Source organism: Moschus berezovskii, chromosome 11, assembly GCF_049115385.1.
Source record: "Moschus berezovskii isolate FMDL1 chromosome 11, NW_MosBer_1.0, whole genome shotgun sequence".
Lineage (NCBI taxonomy): Eukaryota > Metazoa > Chordata > Mammalia > Artiodactyla > Moschidae > Moschus > Moschus berezovskii.
The window spans coordinates 12,178,264-12,196,573 of NC_142470.1; the positions used below are offsets into that span (position 1 = coordinate 12,178,264).

Consider the following 18,310-nt stretch of genomic DNA (forward strand, 5'->3'; position numbering starts at 1 on the left):
ATTACTCAGAAAGAGGGGAGTGAGATTGCCTTTACACATCAAAACTTTTTACTTCAAATTGAGAGAAAAACTAAGGCATTGACAGATGTACCGTACCATTTTCAAAGCCCATGTGAAGGCAGCAGAGGAGCCAATGTATGTGTGCCCCTGAGGATGGGAAAACAAGGCAATAATTCCCTCTCCCCTCTCCAGACCCACATGTTCCCTAGGAGATCTTATAACAAAGGCTTGATGTCTAGTTTTTTCAAAAAAGGAAGAATCCGTTTGCCTTAATCTTTAAGGACTGTTTTTTAAAGGGGAGAGAAAGTAATTCTGTTGCCCCTCTTACAGCTGCTGATAGGTGTCTGATTTGTCACACACACACACAAAAAATCTTTTAACTCTAGTTCTGACACTGAGCAGTTAATGCAAGAAGTGGCCCCATGCACATTCTAACTTGAGTCAGACTTTGAGAAGAACTGTATCTCTGCTTGCAGTGTTATGCCATCACTGAGGGTGGCCCTAGAACCTTCAGTCTTATGGAAGAGACAGACATTGATGGACTGTCACACAGTGCATCGTTACATTGCTGTTTTTCTCTGAAGGAAAGCATACAGTGAGAGTGTTTGACAAGGGAACCTTGATCTAATCTGAGAGTCAGACTGAGGCGGTGTTATTGAGCTAAGACTGGAAGGATGAGTAGGAGTTAATCTAGGGCTCTGGGATGTCCAGTATGGTAGTTAATATTCATATGTGGCTATTTCAATTTAAATAGATTGAAATGAAATAAAATGAAGTTCCTCACAGAGCAGCTACATTTCAAGTGCTCCTTCTTAGCAGCTGTTATATTGGACAACACAGGTGGTGGATTATTTGTGGAAAGGCCTATTGCATGTTGCTGAATGCTAGGCCAGGGTGATGTTGGTGAGAACACTCCAGATAGAGGAGTTAGACTATCCATACATCCTGAGGTGTGAGAGAGGCCTGGGCGACTGGAGCCCAGTGGGGTGGCTGAAGCCATGGAGGGGGTGCATGAGCCGCAGATCTGAAAAAGGCTGGAGCCCTGCAGGCTTGACTTCAGTCTTTCTCCTCAGAGCACTGGGGAAGCTGCTAAAAGATCTGAAGTTGCCAGCACTGATAGAAAGAGGTGAATAGGAGTGTTTCAGAGGTGACAGGTGACTAGTATACCATCCTTATTGCCTCTGCCCCAACAAGTTGCAACCTAGTGATGAAGAAAGTACATTCAACCTGTACTTGTTGAATGCTGATATGAATTGCAAGCATTGTCTTCATCACAGTGGGAAGGAAGATATGTCAGCTGCTGGTTATATAAAAAAGCCAAAGATGACTATACAGTCAGCAAAAACAAGACCAGGAGCTGACTGTAGCTCAGATCACAAACTCCTTCAGATCTTGTGATTCAGATCATGAACTCCTAATTGCCAAATCCAGACTTAAATTGAAGAAAGTAGGGAAAACCACTAGTCCAGGTATGACCTAAATCGAATCCTTTATGATTATTCAGTGGAAGTGACAAATAGATTCAAGTGATTAGATCTAATAGAGTGCCTGAAGAACTATGGGTGGAGGTTTGTGACATTGTACAGGAGTCAGTGATCAAGATCATCCCCAAGAAAAAGAAATGCCAAAAGGCAAAATGGTTGCCTGAGGAGGCCTTACAAATAGCTGAGAAAAGAAGAGAAGCTAAAGGCAAAGGAGAAAAGGAAAGCTATTCCCATCTGAGTGCAGAGTTCCAAAGAATAACAAGGAGAGATAAGAAAACCTTCCTAAGCAATCAGTGCAAAGAAATAGAGGAAAACAATAGAATGGAAAGACTAGAGATCTCTTCCAGAAAATTAGATACCAAGGGAACATTTCATTCAAAGATGGGCACAATAAAGGACAAAAACAGTATGGACTTAACAGAAGCAGAAGATATTAAGAGAATACACACAGAAGAACTATCCCAAAAAGATCTTCATGACCCAGATAACCATGATGGTGTGATCACTCACCTAGAGCCAGACATCCTGGAATGCAAAGTCTAGTGGGCCTTAGGAAGCATCACTATGAACAAAGCTAGTGGAGGTGATGGAATTCCAACTGTGCTATTTCAGTTCCAAAAAGATGATGCTATTAAAGTGCTACACTTAATATGCCAGCAAATAATGGAAAACTCAGCAGTGGGCTTTCTGCTGAGAACTGGAAAAGGTCAGTTTTCATTCCAATCCCGAAGAAGGGCAATACCAAAGAATATTCAAACTACCACACAATTGCATTCACTTCACATACCAGCAAAGTAATGCTCAAAATTCTCCAAGCCAGGCTTCAACAGTGCATGAACTGAGAACTCCCAGATGTTCAAGCTGGATTTAGAAAAGGCAGAGGAACCAGATATCAAATTGCCAACATCTGTTGGATCATAGAAAAGGCAAGAGAATTCCAGAAAAACATCTGCTTCATTGACTCTGCTAATGCCTTTGACTGTGTGGATCACAACAAACTGTGGAAAATTCTTCAAGGCATGGGAATACTAGAGCACCTTACCTGCCTTCTGAGAAACCTGTATGCCAGTCAAGAAGCAACAGTTAGAAACAGACATGGAACAACAGCCTGGTTCACCATTGGGAAAGGAGTACGTCAAGGCTGTTTATTGTCACCCTGATTATTTAACTTATATGCAGAGTACATCATGCAAAATGCCAGCTGGATGAAGCACAAGCTGGAATCAAGATTGCCAGGAGAAATATCAATAACCTCAGATACGCAGATGACACCACCCTTATGGCAGAAAGCAAAGAGGAACTAAAGAGCCTCTTATTGAAAGTGAAAGAGAAGAATGAAAAAGTTGGCTTAAAACTCAACATTCCAAAAACTGAGATCATGGCATCTGGTCTACTCAGTTAATGGCGAATGGAACCAGTAACAGACTTAATTTTTATGGCTCCAAAATCACTGCAGATGGTGACTGCAGCCACGAAATTAAAAGATGCTTGCTCCTTGAAAGAAGAGCTATGACCAACCCAGACAGTATATTAAAAATCAAAGACATTGTTTTGCCTACAAATGTCTATATAGTCAAAGCTATAGTTTTTCCAGAAGTCATGTATGGATGTGAGAGTTAGACCATAAAGAAGGCTGAACACCAAAGAATTGATGCTTTTGAACTGTGGAGTTGGAGAAGACTCTGGAGAATCCCTTGGACTGCAAGGAGATCAAACCTGTCCATCCTAAAGGAAATCAGTCCTGAATATTCATTAGAAGAACTGATGCTAAAACTGAACCTCCAATACTTTGGCCACCTCAGAAAAGAGGTGAAGAGCCAACTCAGAAAAAAGCCTGTTGCTGGGAGAGATTGAAGGCAGGAGGAGAAGGGGATGACGGATGACAGAGGATGAGATAGATGGTTGGATGGCATCACTGACGCGATGGACATGAGTTTGATTAGGCTCCAGGAGTTGGTGATGGACAGGGAAGACTGGCGTGCTGCAGTCCTGGGGTCCCAAAAAGTCGGACATGACTGAGCAACTGAACAGCAACAACAAATGATGATGATGATGATGAATTCAATGGGAGAACCTCCTTTGGAGTAGTAGTAAGCTAACTTGTGGCTGGCCTGGGGGTGCTTGACTACAATCACACAGGAGCTGGGCCCTAATCATGTGTAGCTCTGTTCCCAGCACATCTCCAGCATGGGGCCTGCAAAGATTAGGCATCAACCAAAGTAACGGAGTAATATGCCCTGAGAAAGAGCTATTTGGTCTCACAGCATTACAGAAAGTCAGCGGCTTTTCAATTTTTTTCTAATAGAAAAGTTTTGTTAGAGAATGACGTAAAGTGTATCTAGGCTTAGGGACAGTTTTGAGGCCCCTGAAATTGAGCAAAAGATAATGTTGGACACAGAGCTGGAGCCAAACCCATAGAAGGCCTTGAATATTGTGCTAAGGAACTTGAACTTTATATGTTAACACCATGGAGTTACTGAAAATTTTAGAGGAAGGGAGTGATATGTTCAGCTTCTCATTTTAGATAATTCAGTTCAAAGGATGGATTAGACCAGGAAGAAAATAGAAGAAGGGCCACCAGTTGAAAAGACTGATGCAGAAGTCCAGGTACTAATCAACCAAAACACAAAGACAGGCAGTTTGCTGCATCTTTTCCATTTGCATCTATTCTATTTTAATCCTCACAATGTATGTATGTTACCAGTACTCCAATTTACAGCAAAGGGCACTGAAGCTCAGAAAGATTAAGTAAGGAAAGCTGATTTCTAGTCTTAGGCATTTGTGACTCAAGTTCTACATCTACTGCCTGAGGAGTGCGTTAGGGATAGAGGACCAGGTGAAGCCAAGAGACCCCAGAGGTAGAGCCTGCAGTGACCAGAGAAAACAAGAAGAGGGTGCAGGATGGGGTGGTCTGTATTGCATTTGTTACTAGACATGTGGCGTATGCGGTGCTGAGTAAGACTGGTGCAGTTGTCCACTTTAATTCATTTAGTGACCGGAGCTTCATTTTCCTTGCAGTTTTGGTTGCAATCTCAGCGATGGTCTTTTGCAAAAGGGAAGTGGATGAGTATCCATTTCTCCCCCAATCCTTCTCAGTCCAGACCAGTTCTTCCAATGATGAGTCACTGAAGAACGTAATCATAGACTTTCCTCCAAGCAAGGAGGCTCAACCACTGGAAATGCCTTTCAAGATGTCGAAACACTCGTTCATCTGTTCTTTTATTTAGCAAAAAGTGCTGGATGATAACCCTGGGCCAAGTACTGCTGGAACACTGCCGGCCCTTCTAGGAGCTCTAGTAGGACAGGTGGTAGACACTGCCGTTCATGGACACGTCACCTACCAGTCCAGGGGGCCCAGATAGGACGTCATTAAGCCTGGCTTAGTGGTCAGGGAGGGCTTCACAAAGGAGGGGACATCTGGATTCCCACTTTCCCTTCACCCAAGGCAGTGTTTAATCTGACTGTTAAAGAGAAACACCTCATTTGAATTCTTCATTATAAAAGTAACATGCTTTTTATAAAGGATAATCAAAGCAATCAAAAGTGCATCAAGTAGAAAGTGAAAGTATCTCCACATGGTTAGTTTGATCCATGGCATTTTATATTCTTACTACCTGTATATAAACAGCCATAAATAAAAATGACTATGTCTTTATATATTTCTGAATGATTCATATTATATGTATTGCTCTGTAACTTGTATTTCCCCCTCATTTGGGAGTAGTTTGTGGACATCTTTTTATGTTACTTCATAAAGTACTGCTAAACTTCTTTTAGCAGCTATGTGGTATTTCAAGGATGTGATATAATTTATTTAATAGGCCCCTACTCATGGGCACTTACATGGTCTTTCAAAGAGTAAATAGATGTTCACGAGTGGGACAGAAAGGGACCAGGAACAGTTCCATCTGAGTTGTCAGCATGTGTCTGGGCTGGATGGTAGTATATGCTTCTAGATGGCAATTCAGTGTAAGTCAAGTATCCTTTAAGTGGGGCCAAAGGAAGCAAGGCCATTTGAAGAAAGCGCCACAGACTGCTCTGAGGAATTGGAATGTTTTTCTGCAAGTGGTGACAGCCAAGAGTGGGGGCGTTGAAGGACTTTGATAGAAATCAGATTCATATGCTTTTGAGAATACTAGAACAGCTATGGATAGATGTCTCTGAGGGAAAACTGAAGCTAGCCCATCTAGGAAACGACCCCACTGATCAGAGAGGGTGGGCAGAGCGGAACAGCGCAGGGCCAAGGTCATGGGCACTGAGAGATTCTGGGTATGTTGGGGGAGGAGGAGGTAACATGTGGAGAATGGTTGTGGGAAGGGAAGGAGAAAAAAGGGATCTAACATCTGAATCTAGCCTGGGAGACTGGTTGGGGGATGCTATGGTACCCAAGATGGGACATGAGGAGGAATGGGAGAGCTAAGAAACTTACCTTTTCAATTCTGTACTCTCTTTCCTTTGTTTTCTCTCTCCCTCCTGATACCTCATTAAAGGAGAAAGCCACCCCCACTGGCTTTTCTGTCCCCCCCAGATTATGCCAGATGATCCCTGATGTTAATGATTTGACCAGCATCTGCAGGAGCACTCAGAGCAAGTTGGGTTTTAGACAACTGTGGGTTATTTAAGCTTCAGATTTTCCTTCCTCGCTTTTATTTAAAGGACAGAGTGTTATCACCGGTTATCAGATGCGCATATACTTGAAGTTTCAAATTTTGAAGTGCTGACAAAAGCTTCTCCTTGTTTCAGGGTGAGGAGAGGTCTTCAGAAGTCTTGGCCTAAGTGGTCACAGGGGCACCAGGAACCCAGGACTGCTTGGCTGGTTTCAGAGCAGCTGGGGCTAGTGGGAAGGCACACATTCCTATTTGCTCAGTTACAATCAGCAACGACTTCTTTGTGCAAAATGGTAATGAGGCCATTAGGAGAGGCTCACCTGAAGTGCAGCCCTGTGAGTCCAAGGTAATTAAACACCTCCCGAATGAAAGGGAAAGGCCAGGGAAGGTTAAGTGAGGAATAATCTGCGGCACAGGTGGCCCAAGGGCTTTGAGGAGCCAAAAGAACGACACCAGCTTGCACTATTTCAAAGGATGGAAATGTCACCCTCGTCCCTAAGAAAGGCAGAATTTTTATTATTTGGAGGGTGGGAAGTGGGCAATATTTTTAACATTTTAATAAAACATGTTTCTTTCTCATATTGCTATTTCAAGTTGGAGGCCCATGGCAGTCCGCCGGGACCAAGTGGCCAGGGCTGCTTCTCGTGGGCTCTCACCACATGAGTGGGCTCTGGGACGCATGAGTCCCAGAACAGGGGTGGGAGGGGGGCGAGTCACGATAAACAGAATATTTATAACCAGGTGTGGAGATAAGGCTCAAAGCTGCTTCCGGAGGAAAACTGATTTCTTTGGCCCACCCCTGCATGGAGATGTAGTGGCTGCCCTGTCAACACATGTTCCCATCCCTTTTGGCTTAGCCAAGAAGGAGGTCACCCTACCTTCACACACTGGACTTTCGAAGCATGTGGTTTGCCCCTGTAGCAGAAGCACAGGGTTTCTTCCCCTATGTACAGTAAACAAGGATTCTTTTTATCTTAAAAGATCTGGCAGTGAGTATTTTTGCCATTTGGTTTCTTGCCTCAAAATCTCTGCTGTCTCCACATAAATGCTTATACATGAATGTTCACAGCAGTATTAATAATGATAGCCAAAAAGTAGAAATGACCCAGATGCCCTTCAGTTGATGGAGATGCATAAAATGTGCTCTTTTCATATGATGAAATATTATTCACCTGTGAAAAAAGAATGAAGTACTAGTAAGTGCCACAGTATGGGTGAAATATGTTTATAATGAGCCCTAGGCTAAGTATGGAAAGAGAGCATTTTATGTCTCTCCATCAGCTGATGGGCATCTGCGTCATTTCTGTATACACTTTTATGTGGAGACAGCAGAGATTTTGAGGAACAAACATGAACATGTAATATGGACTGGTTCAAAATTGGGAAAGGAGTACATCAAGGTTGTATATTGTCACCCTGCTTATTTAACTTATATGCAGGGTACATCATGCGAAATGCCGGGCTAGATGAATCACAAGTTGGAATCAAGATTGCCAGGAGAAATATCAACAACGTCAGATATGCAGATAATACCACTTTAATGGCAGGAAATGAAGAGGAACTAAAGATCCTCCTGGTGAAAGTGAAAGAGGAGAATGAAAAAGCTGGATTAAAACTCAGCATTCAAGAAACTAAGATTGTAGCATCCAGTCCTATCACTTCATGGCAAATAGCTGGGGAAAATGTGAAAATAGTGACAGACTTTATATTTTATGGCTCAAAATCACTGCAAATGGTGATTGCAGCCATGAAATTAAAAGACACTTGCTCCTTGGAAGGAAAGCTCTGACTAACATAGACAGTGTATTAAAAAGCAGAGACATCACTTTGCTGACAAAGGTCCACATAATCAAAGCTATGGTTTTTGCAGTAGTCAAGTATGGATGTGAGAGTTGGACCATAAAGAAGGATGAGTGCCGATAAAATGACACTTTTGAACTGTGGTGTTGGAGAAGACTCTTGAGTCCCTTGGACTGCAAGGAGATCAAATCAGTCACTCCTAAAGGAAATTAAACCCGAATATTCATTGAAAGGTTTGATGCTAAAGCTCCAATACTGTGGCCACCTGTTGCAAAGAGCTGACTCATTGGAAAAACCCTGATGCTGGGAACGATTGAGGGCAAGAGGAGAAGAGGGCAATAAGATGAGATGGTTGGATGGCATCACTGACTCAATGGACATGAGTTTGAGCAAACTATGAGAGATAGTGAAGGACAGGGAAGCCTGGTGTGCTGCAGTTATGGGGTAGCAAAGAGTCGGACATGACTTAGAGACTGACTGACAGCAACAACACTGCTAAGTGAAAGAAGCCAGTCACAAGAAGGACCACATATTATATGGTTCCATTTTTATGGAATGTCCAGAAGAGGCAAATTCATAGAGACAGGATGTGGATCAATGGTTATCTGCGACTGGGGCAAGGGAGAAGGGGACAGGAATAGTGGAGAGTAAGACGTGCCTACCAATAAGGTGGATTCTCTTTTTGGGGGCAATGAAAGTATTTTGGAATTTAGATAGTAATGATAGTTGTACAACATTGTCACTGTACTAAAACTTCTGAATTATATATTTTCAATGAATGAATTTTATAATATATAAAATGTATCTTAATAAGCTATTCAGTTCAGTTCAGTCGCTCAGTCGTGTCCGACTCTCCGCGACCCCATGAATCACAGCACGCCAGGCCTCCCTGTCCATCACCAACTCCCGATAAGCTATTACAAACCCCTTATCAGAAGCTTGGGGCTTCTGACAAGAAATAATGTCCATGGAACATTTCAAAAGTGTGTGTAATCCATCCCAGATTCTTAATATTTTTATGTTCACAGGCACCTTTAGGAACCTGAGTATAGCTATAAAGCCTACACCCAGAAAAAAATCATTATTCACTCATGTTAAAAAAAAATTGTTGATAATTCATGGACCACCTGCATCTAACTTCTTATTTTGTCTTAAAATTTTACCCTAGATCTTATCTTTCAATAATGTCAGGCCATTAGGTAGTCCTATATCTAAGTCCCATACAGATTCCTAAATTTGCTCTTGATATATCACCTGCACACCTAAAAACAGTTGTTAGCTTTACATTTATCTCGAAGTCAAGGGGAAAATTCCGTAATGTATTCAATTCTTAACCCCAGCCCTTCTGTCTGTTCTCATTTTAAGCTATCTTCTCCACCTTCTCTCAACTGAAGCCACAGTTCTCCCTAGTCTCTGAACTCCTCCGCACTAGAGTGTCATTACAGATGCTGATCCCCGTGTTTGGTACACTGTTTCTTCCCTTCTTTGTGAATTAACTGCTTCAGCTCATCCTTCAGATCTCAGTATAAAAACCTGTTTCTCTCCACAAAAGCTTCCTTGGCCTCCTTGGTGAGCTCTAGCACAGGCTCATCATGGTAGCAATGTCACATGTATTGGTATTTTCCTCACAAGAGTATAAGTTTAAGGTTTTGCTGTCTGGTTTTGCTCACTATTGTATCACCATTGTTTCAAGACTACCAAGTTTCCTGATTCCAGGGGCAGTTTTCTTAGTGTGAGTGGTGTGCCCAGAGGCTGTGCAATATGGCATCATCCTGAGATGAATGGCATATTGAAAACAGCCTGGGAGGGTTGATGATCTTGTCTCTGACTTTGAGGGCAACAACTGTCATCTTACACAATCTTTCCTACATTGAGGATTCAGGAAAAATCTCTTTCAGTTCTCATTTTCAGTAAATTTTGTGTTCATTTGTGCAACTGCTTGACCCAAAGAATTCCACAGCTTCTCATGTTTTCCTTTTTGTTTTGACCACTAGGAGGCTCAACTCAAATTTGAAGTCTACTTCTAGCTACTATGTAAGACCTGATGTTCAGTTCAGTTCAGTCACTCAGTCATGTCCAACTCTTTGCAACCCCATGGACTGCAGCACGCCAGGCCTCCCTGTCCATCACCAACTCCTGGAGCTTGCCCAAACTCATGTCCATTGAGTTGGGGATGCCATCCAACCATCTCATCCTCTGTCATTCCCTTCTCCTCCTGCCTTCAATCTTTCCCAGCATCAGGATCTTTCAAATGAGTCAGTTCTTCACATCAGGTGGCAAAGTATTGGAGTTTCAGCTTCATCATCAGTCCTTCCAGTGAATATTCAGGACTGATTTCCTTTAGGCTTGACTGGTTGGATCTCCTTGCAGTCCAAGGGACTCTCAAGAGTCTTCTCCAACACCACAGTTCAAAAGCATCAATTCTTTGGCACCCAGCTTTCTTTATGGTCCAATTCTCACATCCGTACATAATTACTGGAAAACCATAGCTTTGACTAGACAGACCTTTGTTGGTAAAGTAATCTCTCTGCTTTTTAATATGTTATCTAGGTTGGTTATAACTTTTCTTCCAAGGAGCAAGCATCTTTTAATTTTGTGGCTGTAGTCATCATCTGCAGTGATTTTGGAGCCATAAAAAAAGAGTCTGTCACTGTTTCCATTGTTTCCCCATCTATTTGCCATGAGGTTATGGGACCAGATGCTATGATCTTAGTTTTTTGAATGTTGAGTTTTAATCCAGTTTTTCATTCTTCTCGTTCACTTTCATCAAGAGACTCTTTAGTTCCTCTTTGCTTTCTGCCATAAGGGTGGTGTCATCTGCATATCTGAGGTTATTGATATTTCTCCTGGAAATCTTGATTCCAACTTGTGATCATCCAGCCTGGCATTTTTGCATGATGTACTCTGCACATAAGTTAAGTAAGCAGGATGACAATATACAGCCTTGACGTATTCCTTTCACAATTTGGAACCAGCCCATTGTTCCATGTCCTGTTCTGTTGCTTCTGGACCTGCATACAGATTTCCCAGGAGCAGGTAATGTGGTCTGGTATTCCCATCTGTTTAAGAATTTTCCACAGTTTGTAAACATAAGACCTGATGGCTTATGTTTCTATGCGTTTATATATGTTAAATCTATACCTGACTTATTCTTTTTCCATTGCCATGACTTTGTCTGTTTTATGTTAATCTGTTGCATGCATATCTATAAGATGTATAAGTGTGTTTCTGTACATCTGTATAATGACTATTCCTTTAGAGCATGAGTTTTATAATAATATATATTATATATACTTTATGGGGGCTTCCCTGGTGGCTCAGTTGGTGAAGAATCCACCTGCAATGTGGGAGACCTGGATTTGACCCTTAGGTTGAGAAGATCCCCTGGAGGAGGGAATGGCAACCCACTCCAGTATTCTTGCCTGCAGAATTCCCATGGGCAGAGGTGGTCAGTGGGCTGTAGTCCCTAGGGTCGCAAAGAGTCAGACACAACTGAGCGACTAAGCACACAACTTTATGGAGTGGGTTGTCTTACCCTCCTCAAAGGAATCTTCCCAGTCCAGGGATCGAACCCAGGTCTACCACATTGCAGACAGCTTCTTTACTGACTGAGCCACCAGGAAGCCCAAGAATACTTCTGGAATATTACTGGAGTGGGTACCCTGTCCCTTCTCCAGGGGATCTTCCCGACTCAGGAATTGAACTGGGGTCTCCCGCATTGCAGGCATATATAATTTATAATACATTTGGATTAATATTTTGGGTATGAGGTATATAATAATATATGTATTATATGTTGTAAATAAGCCATTTATTTCTAATATTTGTAAGTAATCTGAAGAGGAAATAGAATTGGAACTAAAAAAATTTGTATAGTTTGGGCTCAGATTATAAGATTTCAATTCATAATTCCAACTTGACCGCTTCTTTGGTTTGTTACTAGGCATGTAATCTAATCTCTCTGAGAGTGTTAATACCCTTGTAAGATAGGAACACAATCCCTTTCCTATAGGATTGTTGAAAGAATTAAGTACAGAAATTTATGTGAAAGCAATTACCTGACACATTGAAACTGCTTAGAAAGTGATTTTGTTTTTGTTTTTGTTAGATTTACACTAGTAAGAGCAACATTTATTTAAATTTCAAAAACCGCCCTAATCCTGAATGTGTGTATGCTCTCCCAGCAGCTGAGGTGTCAGATCCATCCCCTTCCCCAGGGTTTTCTAAAGCTCCGTACATGTTAGGTATAGCCATCGTCCTCCCACCCTGCCCTCAGCCTGTGTCTCCTTTCTGTCACCAGATCTCTTCACTGAAGAACCGGCTGAAGAAGGTCTCTACAACAACTGGCGATGGTGTGGCCAGAGCCTTCCTCAAGGCTCAGGCCGCTTTCTTCGGCAGCTACCGAAACGCTCTGAAAATCGAGCCGGTGAGTAGCTTCTTGACATGTCACAAATCCATGTTTGGTCGGGGCCACAAGAAACTTGCTAGTCATCTTGTTGAATTCACCAGAGGAGGTTTTGTGTGTGTGTGTCTGGTGGAGACTGGAGAAGTGTGCTCCCCTCATGCTACCTCTTAGCACAAGGAAGCCGCGCTGGCCCGCGGTGGAGGACTGTCTGCTCCTGTGGATGTTAGGGCCCCTCCCTTCCCTGGACAGTAGCGCCCTCTGCGGGCCGCGGTGCTCAGCACTGCACACAGTTGCTCTCACTGAGGAGTCCTGGTCAGCCTGTGAGGGAGCAGTGATCATCCTCACTTGACAAATGGGGAAACTGAGGCTCACAGAAACGATGGCTTGCTAACCAGTGGAAGAGCCAGGTAGGTTGTCCCAAAGCCCATGCTTCCCTCTGTGCCTCACTGCCCTTTTCCTGCAAAGGTACCTCTTCTCCACACTTGAGAGAGCAGAGTATCCAGAGGCTCACTTCTTAGAGGTTCCCAGAGTGGTCTTGGTATACTGACTACTGAGTGTGCTGAGGACTGGGGAATGATGTCATCAGTCTCCAGAGCCCGTCAGCCTTTCAGAGCCTCTGTTGCCTCATCCATGAGGTGATTAGTTGTTGTGAGGATATTAAGACACCAGGTCATCCCTAAAACCAAAGAAACTATCAGCTCTCCCAGCTTCAGTGAGAAGCTTTCATCAGATGCTTGATTACTCATAGCCTCTCAGCCAAGGAGAATGGAGAAATTGGCCCGGGGACCTGGGTCACTGCATAGGAGAGGATGCTGGAGGGGACGTTGCTGATAGCCCTTTCCTATCAAGACATGGACTCCATCCTGAGCAGGCAGAGATAGCAACCACACCCAACCTAGTCAGAGTGGCTGTGAGGGACCCAGACAGACGTTTTGTTAGATTAAATGACAGAAGATGAGTAGGTACCAGACAGTGCATTTCATGTGCAAACTCTGACAGTGAATCTTGACCATGATGCCTCATAAGCCGCAGTTATACCTGGCTAAGTACTTTTTGACTCTTGTGAGTCCATCATGTGTGTAAGTGAAGCACAGAGTGATAGCAAGCACCTGTAGCCAGGGTGCACACTCTGTGAAGTGCTTGGGGCAGTGGGAGCTCAAGGAACAGCGGCCTCCAGCCACCTTGTTCTTGTCCTCCATCCAGCTCTAGGGCCTGACTTGCTCGGCTGCCTCAGCTTCAGGCAGTGTCACCTGACAGAGGGGATGCACTGTCTTTGCTTCTTAAGAAATACTTCCCTTAGGTCCTAAAAAGCCTTTCAGCTTAAAGCAAGTTTCTTATGTCCTGCTTTTCTCCAAGACAGGCGGCTCTGATTCTTTGTCCTGATCTTGGGCCCAGCCAAACCAGTCAGGTTCAGTGCTGTTTTGAGAGCTGATAGAATTCAAGAAAAGTTCTGTTTTTTTTCCCATCTTTAAAGTAAGAATGGGCCAACTGGCCTGTCCTGGTCTTAGGCTGCTGCTGCTGCTGCTGCTAAGTCGCTTCAGTAGTGTCCGACACTGTGCAACCCCATAGACGGCAGCCGACCAGGCTCCGCCGTCCCTGGGATTCTCCAGGCAAGAACACTGGAGTGGGTTGCCATTTCCTTCTCCAATGTGTGAAAGTGAAAAGTGAAAGTGAAGTCGCTCAGTCGTGTCCGACCCTTAGTGACCCCATGGACTGCAGCCCACCAGGCTCCTCTGTCCATGCGATTTTCTAGGCAAGAGTACTGGAGTGGCTTGCCATTGCCTTCTCCGACTGGGACTGATATTGACATGAAGTATTTACACTCCTACAAAGATGTCATTGTTGTCATGTATATGTCTAGAGTCCAGAGACTGTTGATTCTGGTACTTATTGCTGGGTATATAATCTGGGCACAAGTTGCTCCTCCAGAGGAGTTTATGGCTGTATTTGTACTTACATCTCTCAGACAGTAAAGCATCTCCCAGGGTTCAATCCCTGGGTTGGGAAACTCCCCTGGAGAAGGAAATGGCAACCCACTCCAGTATTATTGCTTGGAGAATTCCAAGTACAGAGGAGCCTGGCAGGCTATAGCCCATAGGGTCTCAAAGATAGACATGACTGAGCGAGTAAAACATCCTGCTATACATCCTTAAAGGCCTCAGGTTTAAAGTTGGAAGTCCAAGAGTTTCAAGCCTGGCTCTGTACTTCTAGGCTGTACAACCTTGAGTAGGGCACTTAATCTCCCTAAACTTCAGTTTCTTCACTGTGAAATGAGAAAAAGAATACTTATTCTACATTTTCAGATGGTTATAAGGGACAAGTGAACCATAATACTGTTCAGAGGAAAGGTAAAACTTGGAAAAAGAAAGATAGCAGCAATCCTTCCTGTGATGGGCGTGGAATTATCTGAGTCAGCAAAGACTTGGAGGCAGGACCCCTCATAGCCTCTTTGTCTGGGGTCATGGGTTTGGGTAGAGAGATAGGGCTGGCTGCAGGAGAGGCTAGAGCCAAATTTGACAGAGCCTTTGATCCTAGACTAGGAGTGTGAGTAGAGACATGATGTGACTGAAGTCATGTTTGACCAGTAATGCAAGACTGGACTGAAAAGGAAACTAGAAGCAGAGACCAGGGGACTGTTGGAGAACTCAGAAGATAGCCCTCCAGTGGTTATACCAGGAAAAGGTACCATGAAGAAGTGACTAGATGAGTCTAGAAATAGATAAGATATGAGAGATGAGAGGCAAGAAATATCAAAATGTCTCCCAAGGTATGGATCTGGAAGAGGATGATGATGCCCATAGTAGAAACAGGGAAAGCTTGATGTGAAAGTGTCCTGAGTAGCAGATTATAATGGTCAAAATGTGGAGCATACTAAGTGTCCATAAAGATAAATAACTGGTTAAGTAAATTAAAATATATCCATGTGATAGACTATTATGAAGTCATTAAAAATAGCATTGATTATAAATGTGGTACCTTTCGTTGAATTTTATGTGTCATTCCATTATCAGGTGTACCACTGTTTCATGTATCATTAAGAAAGGGTGCTGCCAATTATAGTTGAAGGATGCCATCAATTGTAAGACATCCAGATTTCAGAGATATTAAAATGTGAAGAAATTTGCATCTTATAAATCAATGAAATAAAGCAGACTTGTCATGCTATTGGTCTGATTTATCTGCACCAGAATAGCTCTTTTCTGTAAGGCCAAGAGAGAAGCCAAGGGCCTGAAAGTTTCTGACCAAGCCTCATCATGTTATCTAGATGGTTTTTAAACTGTGGATTTAATTCTAGCCAATTCCCCTCATCTAAAAAAAAAAAGGAATAACAACTCTTCCAATACCAGATTGTTTGTGAGATTAATTAAAATAATGACTGCAATATGCATGTGAGCTCAAGAAGGGGTCAGGGGTTTTAGAGTCAGGCCATATGGGAGGCGTGGAAAACAGTGCCTGGATGAACCCACTTGGGTGGCAAGCAGCACAGTGCTGAGGAAGGGGTGTCCTTCATGGGTCTACTTGTCTTTTATGTGTTTCTCTGATTATTTGAAAAAACAAAACAAAACTGCTCTTGGTTTTTTGTTGGGTTTTTTTAATTAAGAAAGGTTTAAAGTAATGGGAATAGAAATGAGAATATACCCATAATCCTGTCATCTGGAGCTGAGATAACATGTTAGCATGTTTCCACCAAGGTTCTAGGTTTTGGAGTTTGTATGTTTGTTTTGGGCTTTTCTTTTTACCCTGTTTTCCTCATCTTTAAAAAATATATATATTGAGGAATAGTTGTTTATAATGTGTTAGTTTCTGCTGTACAGCAAATGAATCAGTTATGCGTATACGTATATCCAGTCTTTTTAGATTCTTTTCTATATAGGTCATTACAGAGTATCAAATTGAGTTCCCTTTGCTATACAGTAGGTCCTTATTAGTTATCTATTTTGTATGTAAGAGAGGGAGGGATAAGTTGGAAGATTGGGGTTGTTTTTATTTCATTTGGTTTGGGGTTTTGATTTTTCACTCTCAGAGAGTTGAGATATTCCTGGCAAAGCAATATAGTTCCCTGTTATTTAGTTTTGCCTTTTAGAGTGTAGTAAGCACTTTTTCCATATCATATAAAAACTCTTAAAAAATTGGCTGCACATCTCTCATCAGGTGACTCCAGGGGGTCTCAGCTCTGGCTGTGGATCAGAATTGCCTGTGGGGCTCTTAAAAAGGTAAATGTCTGGGCCCCACTTACAGAGATTTTTATCAAGTCCTTGCCATCTGAAACCAGTGCGGAGGCCCACCACGTTATCCCAGCGCTGGTTCTTTTGCTTGTTGGTAACTTTCACCATCTTAAACCACACTGTGGTGAATATCTCTATATAAATCTTCATTCCATGGTGTGAATTATTTCCCTAGGCAGCATCCTCAATGGGGTTTTATTGAGTTGAAGGTACCCGAGTGCATTTAAGGCCTTCAATTCATAAATTGGAGGAGAAGGCTGGTGGCCAAAAGTGGTTGGTAGCCTGGAGGGGAGACTCTGGGGCAGGTCGAGTGGGAAACAGTCCAAGGCTGAGGACAAAGACGGCCTGCAGGAGCGTGTGAGGCATGGAGGATACAGTGTAGGAGCTTCCCACCTGGGCCAGCAGCTGCGGTCATGGGACTCAGGTCACTGCCAAGTCACAGGGCTTGGGTTTTTTAAAAGGTGAAACATCACAGACTTGGTGTGCTTTTCTGCTCGGCTCCAGTGGGGCCCCTCTGGAGGGGCCCAGCCCAGCCCAAGAGGCAGAGATGGGCAGCAGTTCTTCCATGGCCCAGAGCTTGCTTGAGATTTTCAACTCCTTGGCCTTTTTTCTTTCTTGCCTACTGAAAAAAAAAAAATTCAAAATGCAGCTGGCTGGGGAGTCTCAAGCTTCACTTTCTTTCCCCTGCCTGGAAGGGAAGAGGAAGGCAGCCTCCTTGCTGAGGCCCAACCAGGTGCCAGGCTGCCCGCTTCATCCGTGCCTTCTGCCATGTGCCCGTCTCAGGGCCAGAGGGCCCCTGTGGGATCCCCAGTGAGGTCTCTCTTTAGGGCCAAGTGACTTATTCCTCCCGAGGATCAGACCATGAAATCCCAGGGTATCCAGCTATAGCCGAGTCTTCTACCTGTTTAACAGCTTCCAACAGGCTTCATCCCTGAGTTGTTTTGCATCCGTGGTCATAGTAATTCCCCACAACTACCCCTTATTGCCCACATCACAGACAGGAGAGGGGCAGCAGTTGTCCGTTACTTCCTGGCAGTTATGAGCCTGGAGTCAGACTCAGATCGACCTGACTCGAAAACCCAGGTTTCTTGCACCCAACCCTCTCTCTCGCCTTTGTTCTGATTTCCTCGTGTTCCACATTAACAACTCGTTCTCTGCATTTCCATCACCCGGCACAGGTCATGGCATAGCAGAGGCATCAATGCATGTGTTTTGGAACAGTGGTCAGAAGGATGGGTGAAAGAAATGAAAGAACAGAGAAGTGTGTGGGGCCAGAGTTGGCCCTTGACCTCTGTTCAGTGCATGCACATTGCTTATTCCCTGGCTTGAGGCTTTGGAGGTTGGTGCTGCCAGGCAGCGGGGAGAGTGTCGGTGAATCACAAGGGCATGAGAGCCATTTTTCCGTCACTCAGAGAATATCAGGTGCAAAGCCCAAGGTATTTAACAGTATCGGGCAAGCCAACTTGTTCTTCTCCACTTTAATGACAGAACCACAAGCAGCCAGGCAGCCCCATTTGGAAAAACCTCCTTTATCCGTGTCAAGCGGCAGCCCAGGCTTTAGCTCATTTATTTAGGCCTTTCTTGCTCTCTGACACGCCTCCTAGCAGTTGCCAGGCAACTCTGGGAGTAGCAGTGTGTGTTAGGGATTAACTAGTTAGGGCTGGGGTCCTTTTTGACAAGAGGGGGATAAAAGACAAATGATTTTAATTGCTAGGCCAAGGATCCTTTCTCTGTTGGGTAGAAGACTGCAACTTTTGGAATATGTGTATAATAGTGTGGGTCTTGAAT

General features: G+C 43.6%; 1 protein-coding gene across 4 annotated transcripts in view; it reads left to right on the forward strand.

Moving 5' to 3' along the window:
• DENND1A (DENN domain containing 1A) overlaps window positions 1–18,310 on the forward strand; it is a 552,302-nt gene that overhangs the window by 385,556 nt on the left and 148,436 nt on the right. For all 4 annotated transcript variants that reach the window (XM_055400903.2, XM_055400906.2, XM_055400904.2 and 1 more), the window contains exon 13: window positions 12,192–12,317. In XM_055400903.2, coding sequence (XP_055256878.1) covers window positions 12,192–12,317 — 126 coding nt within the window. The remainder of the gene's footprint in view (window positions 1–12,191; window positions 12,318–18,310) is intronic.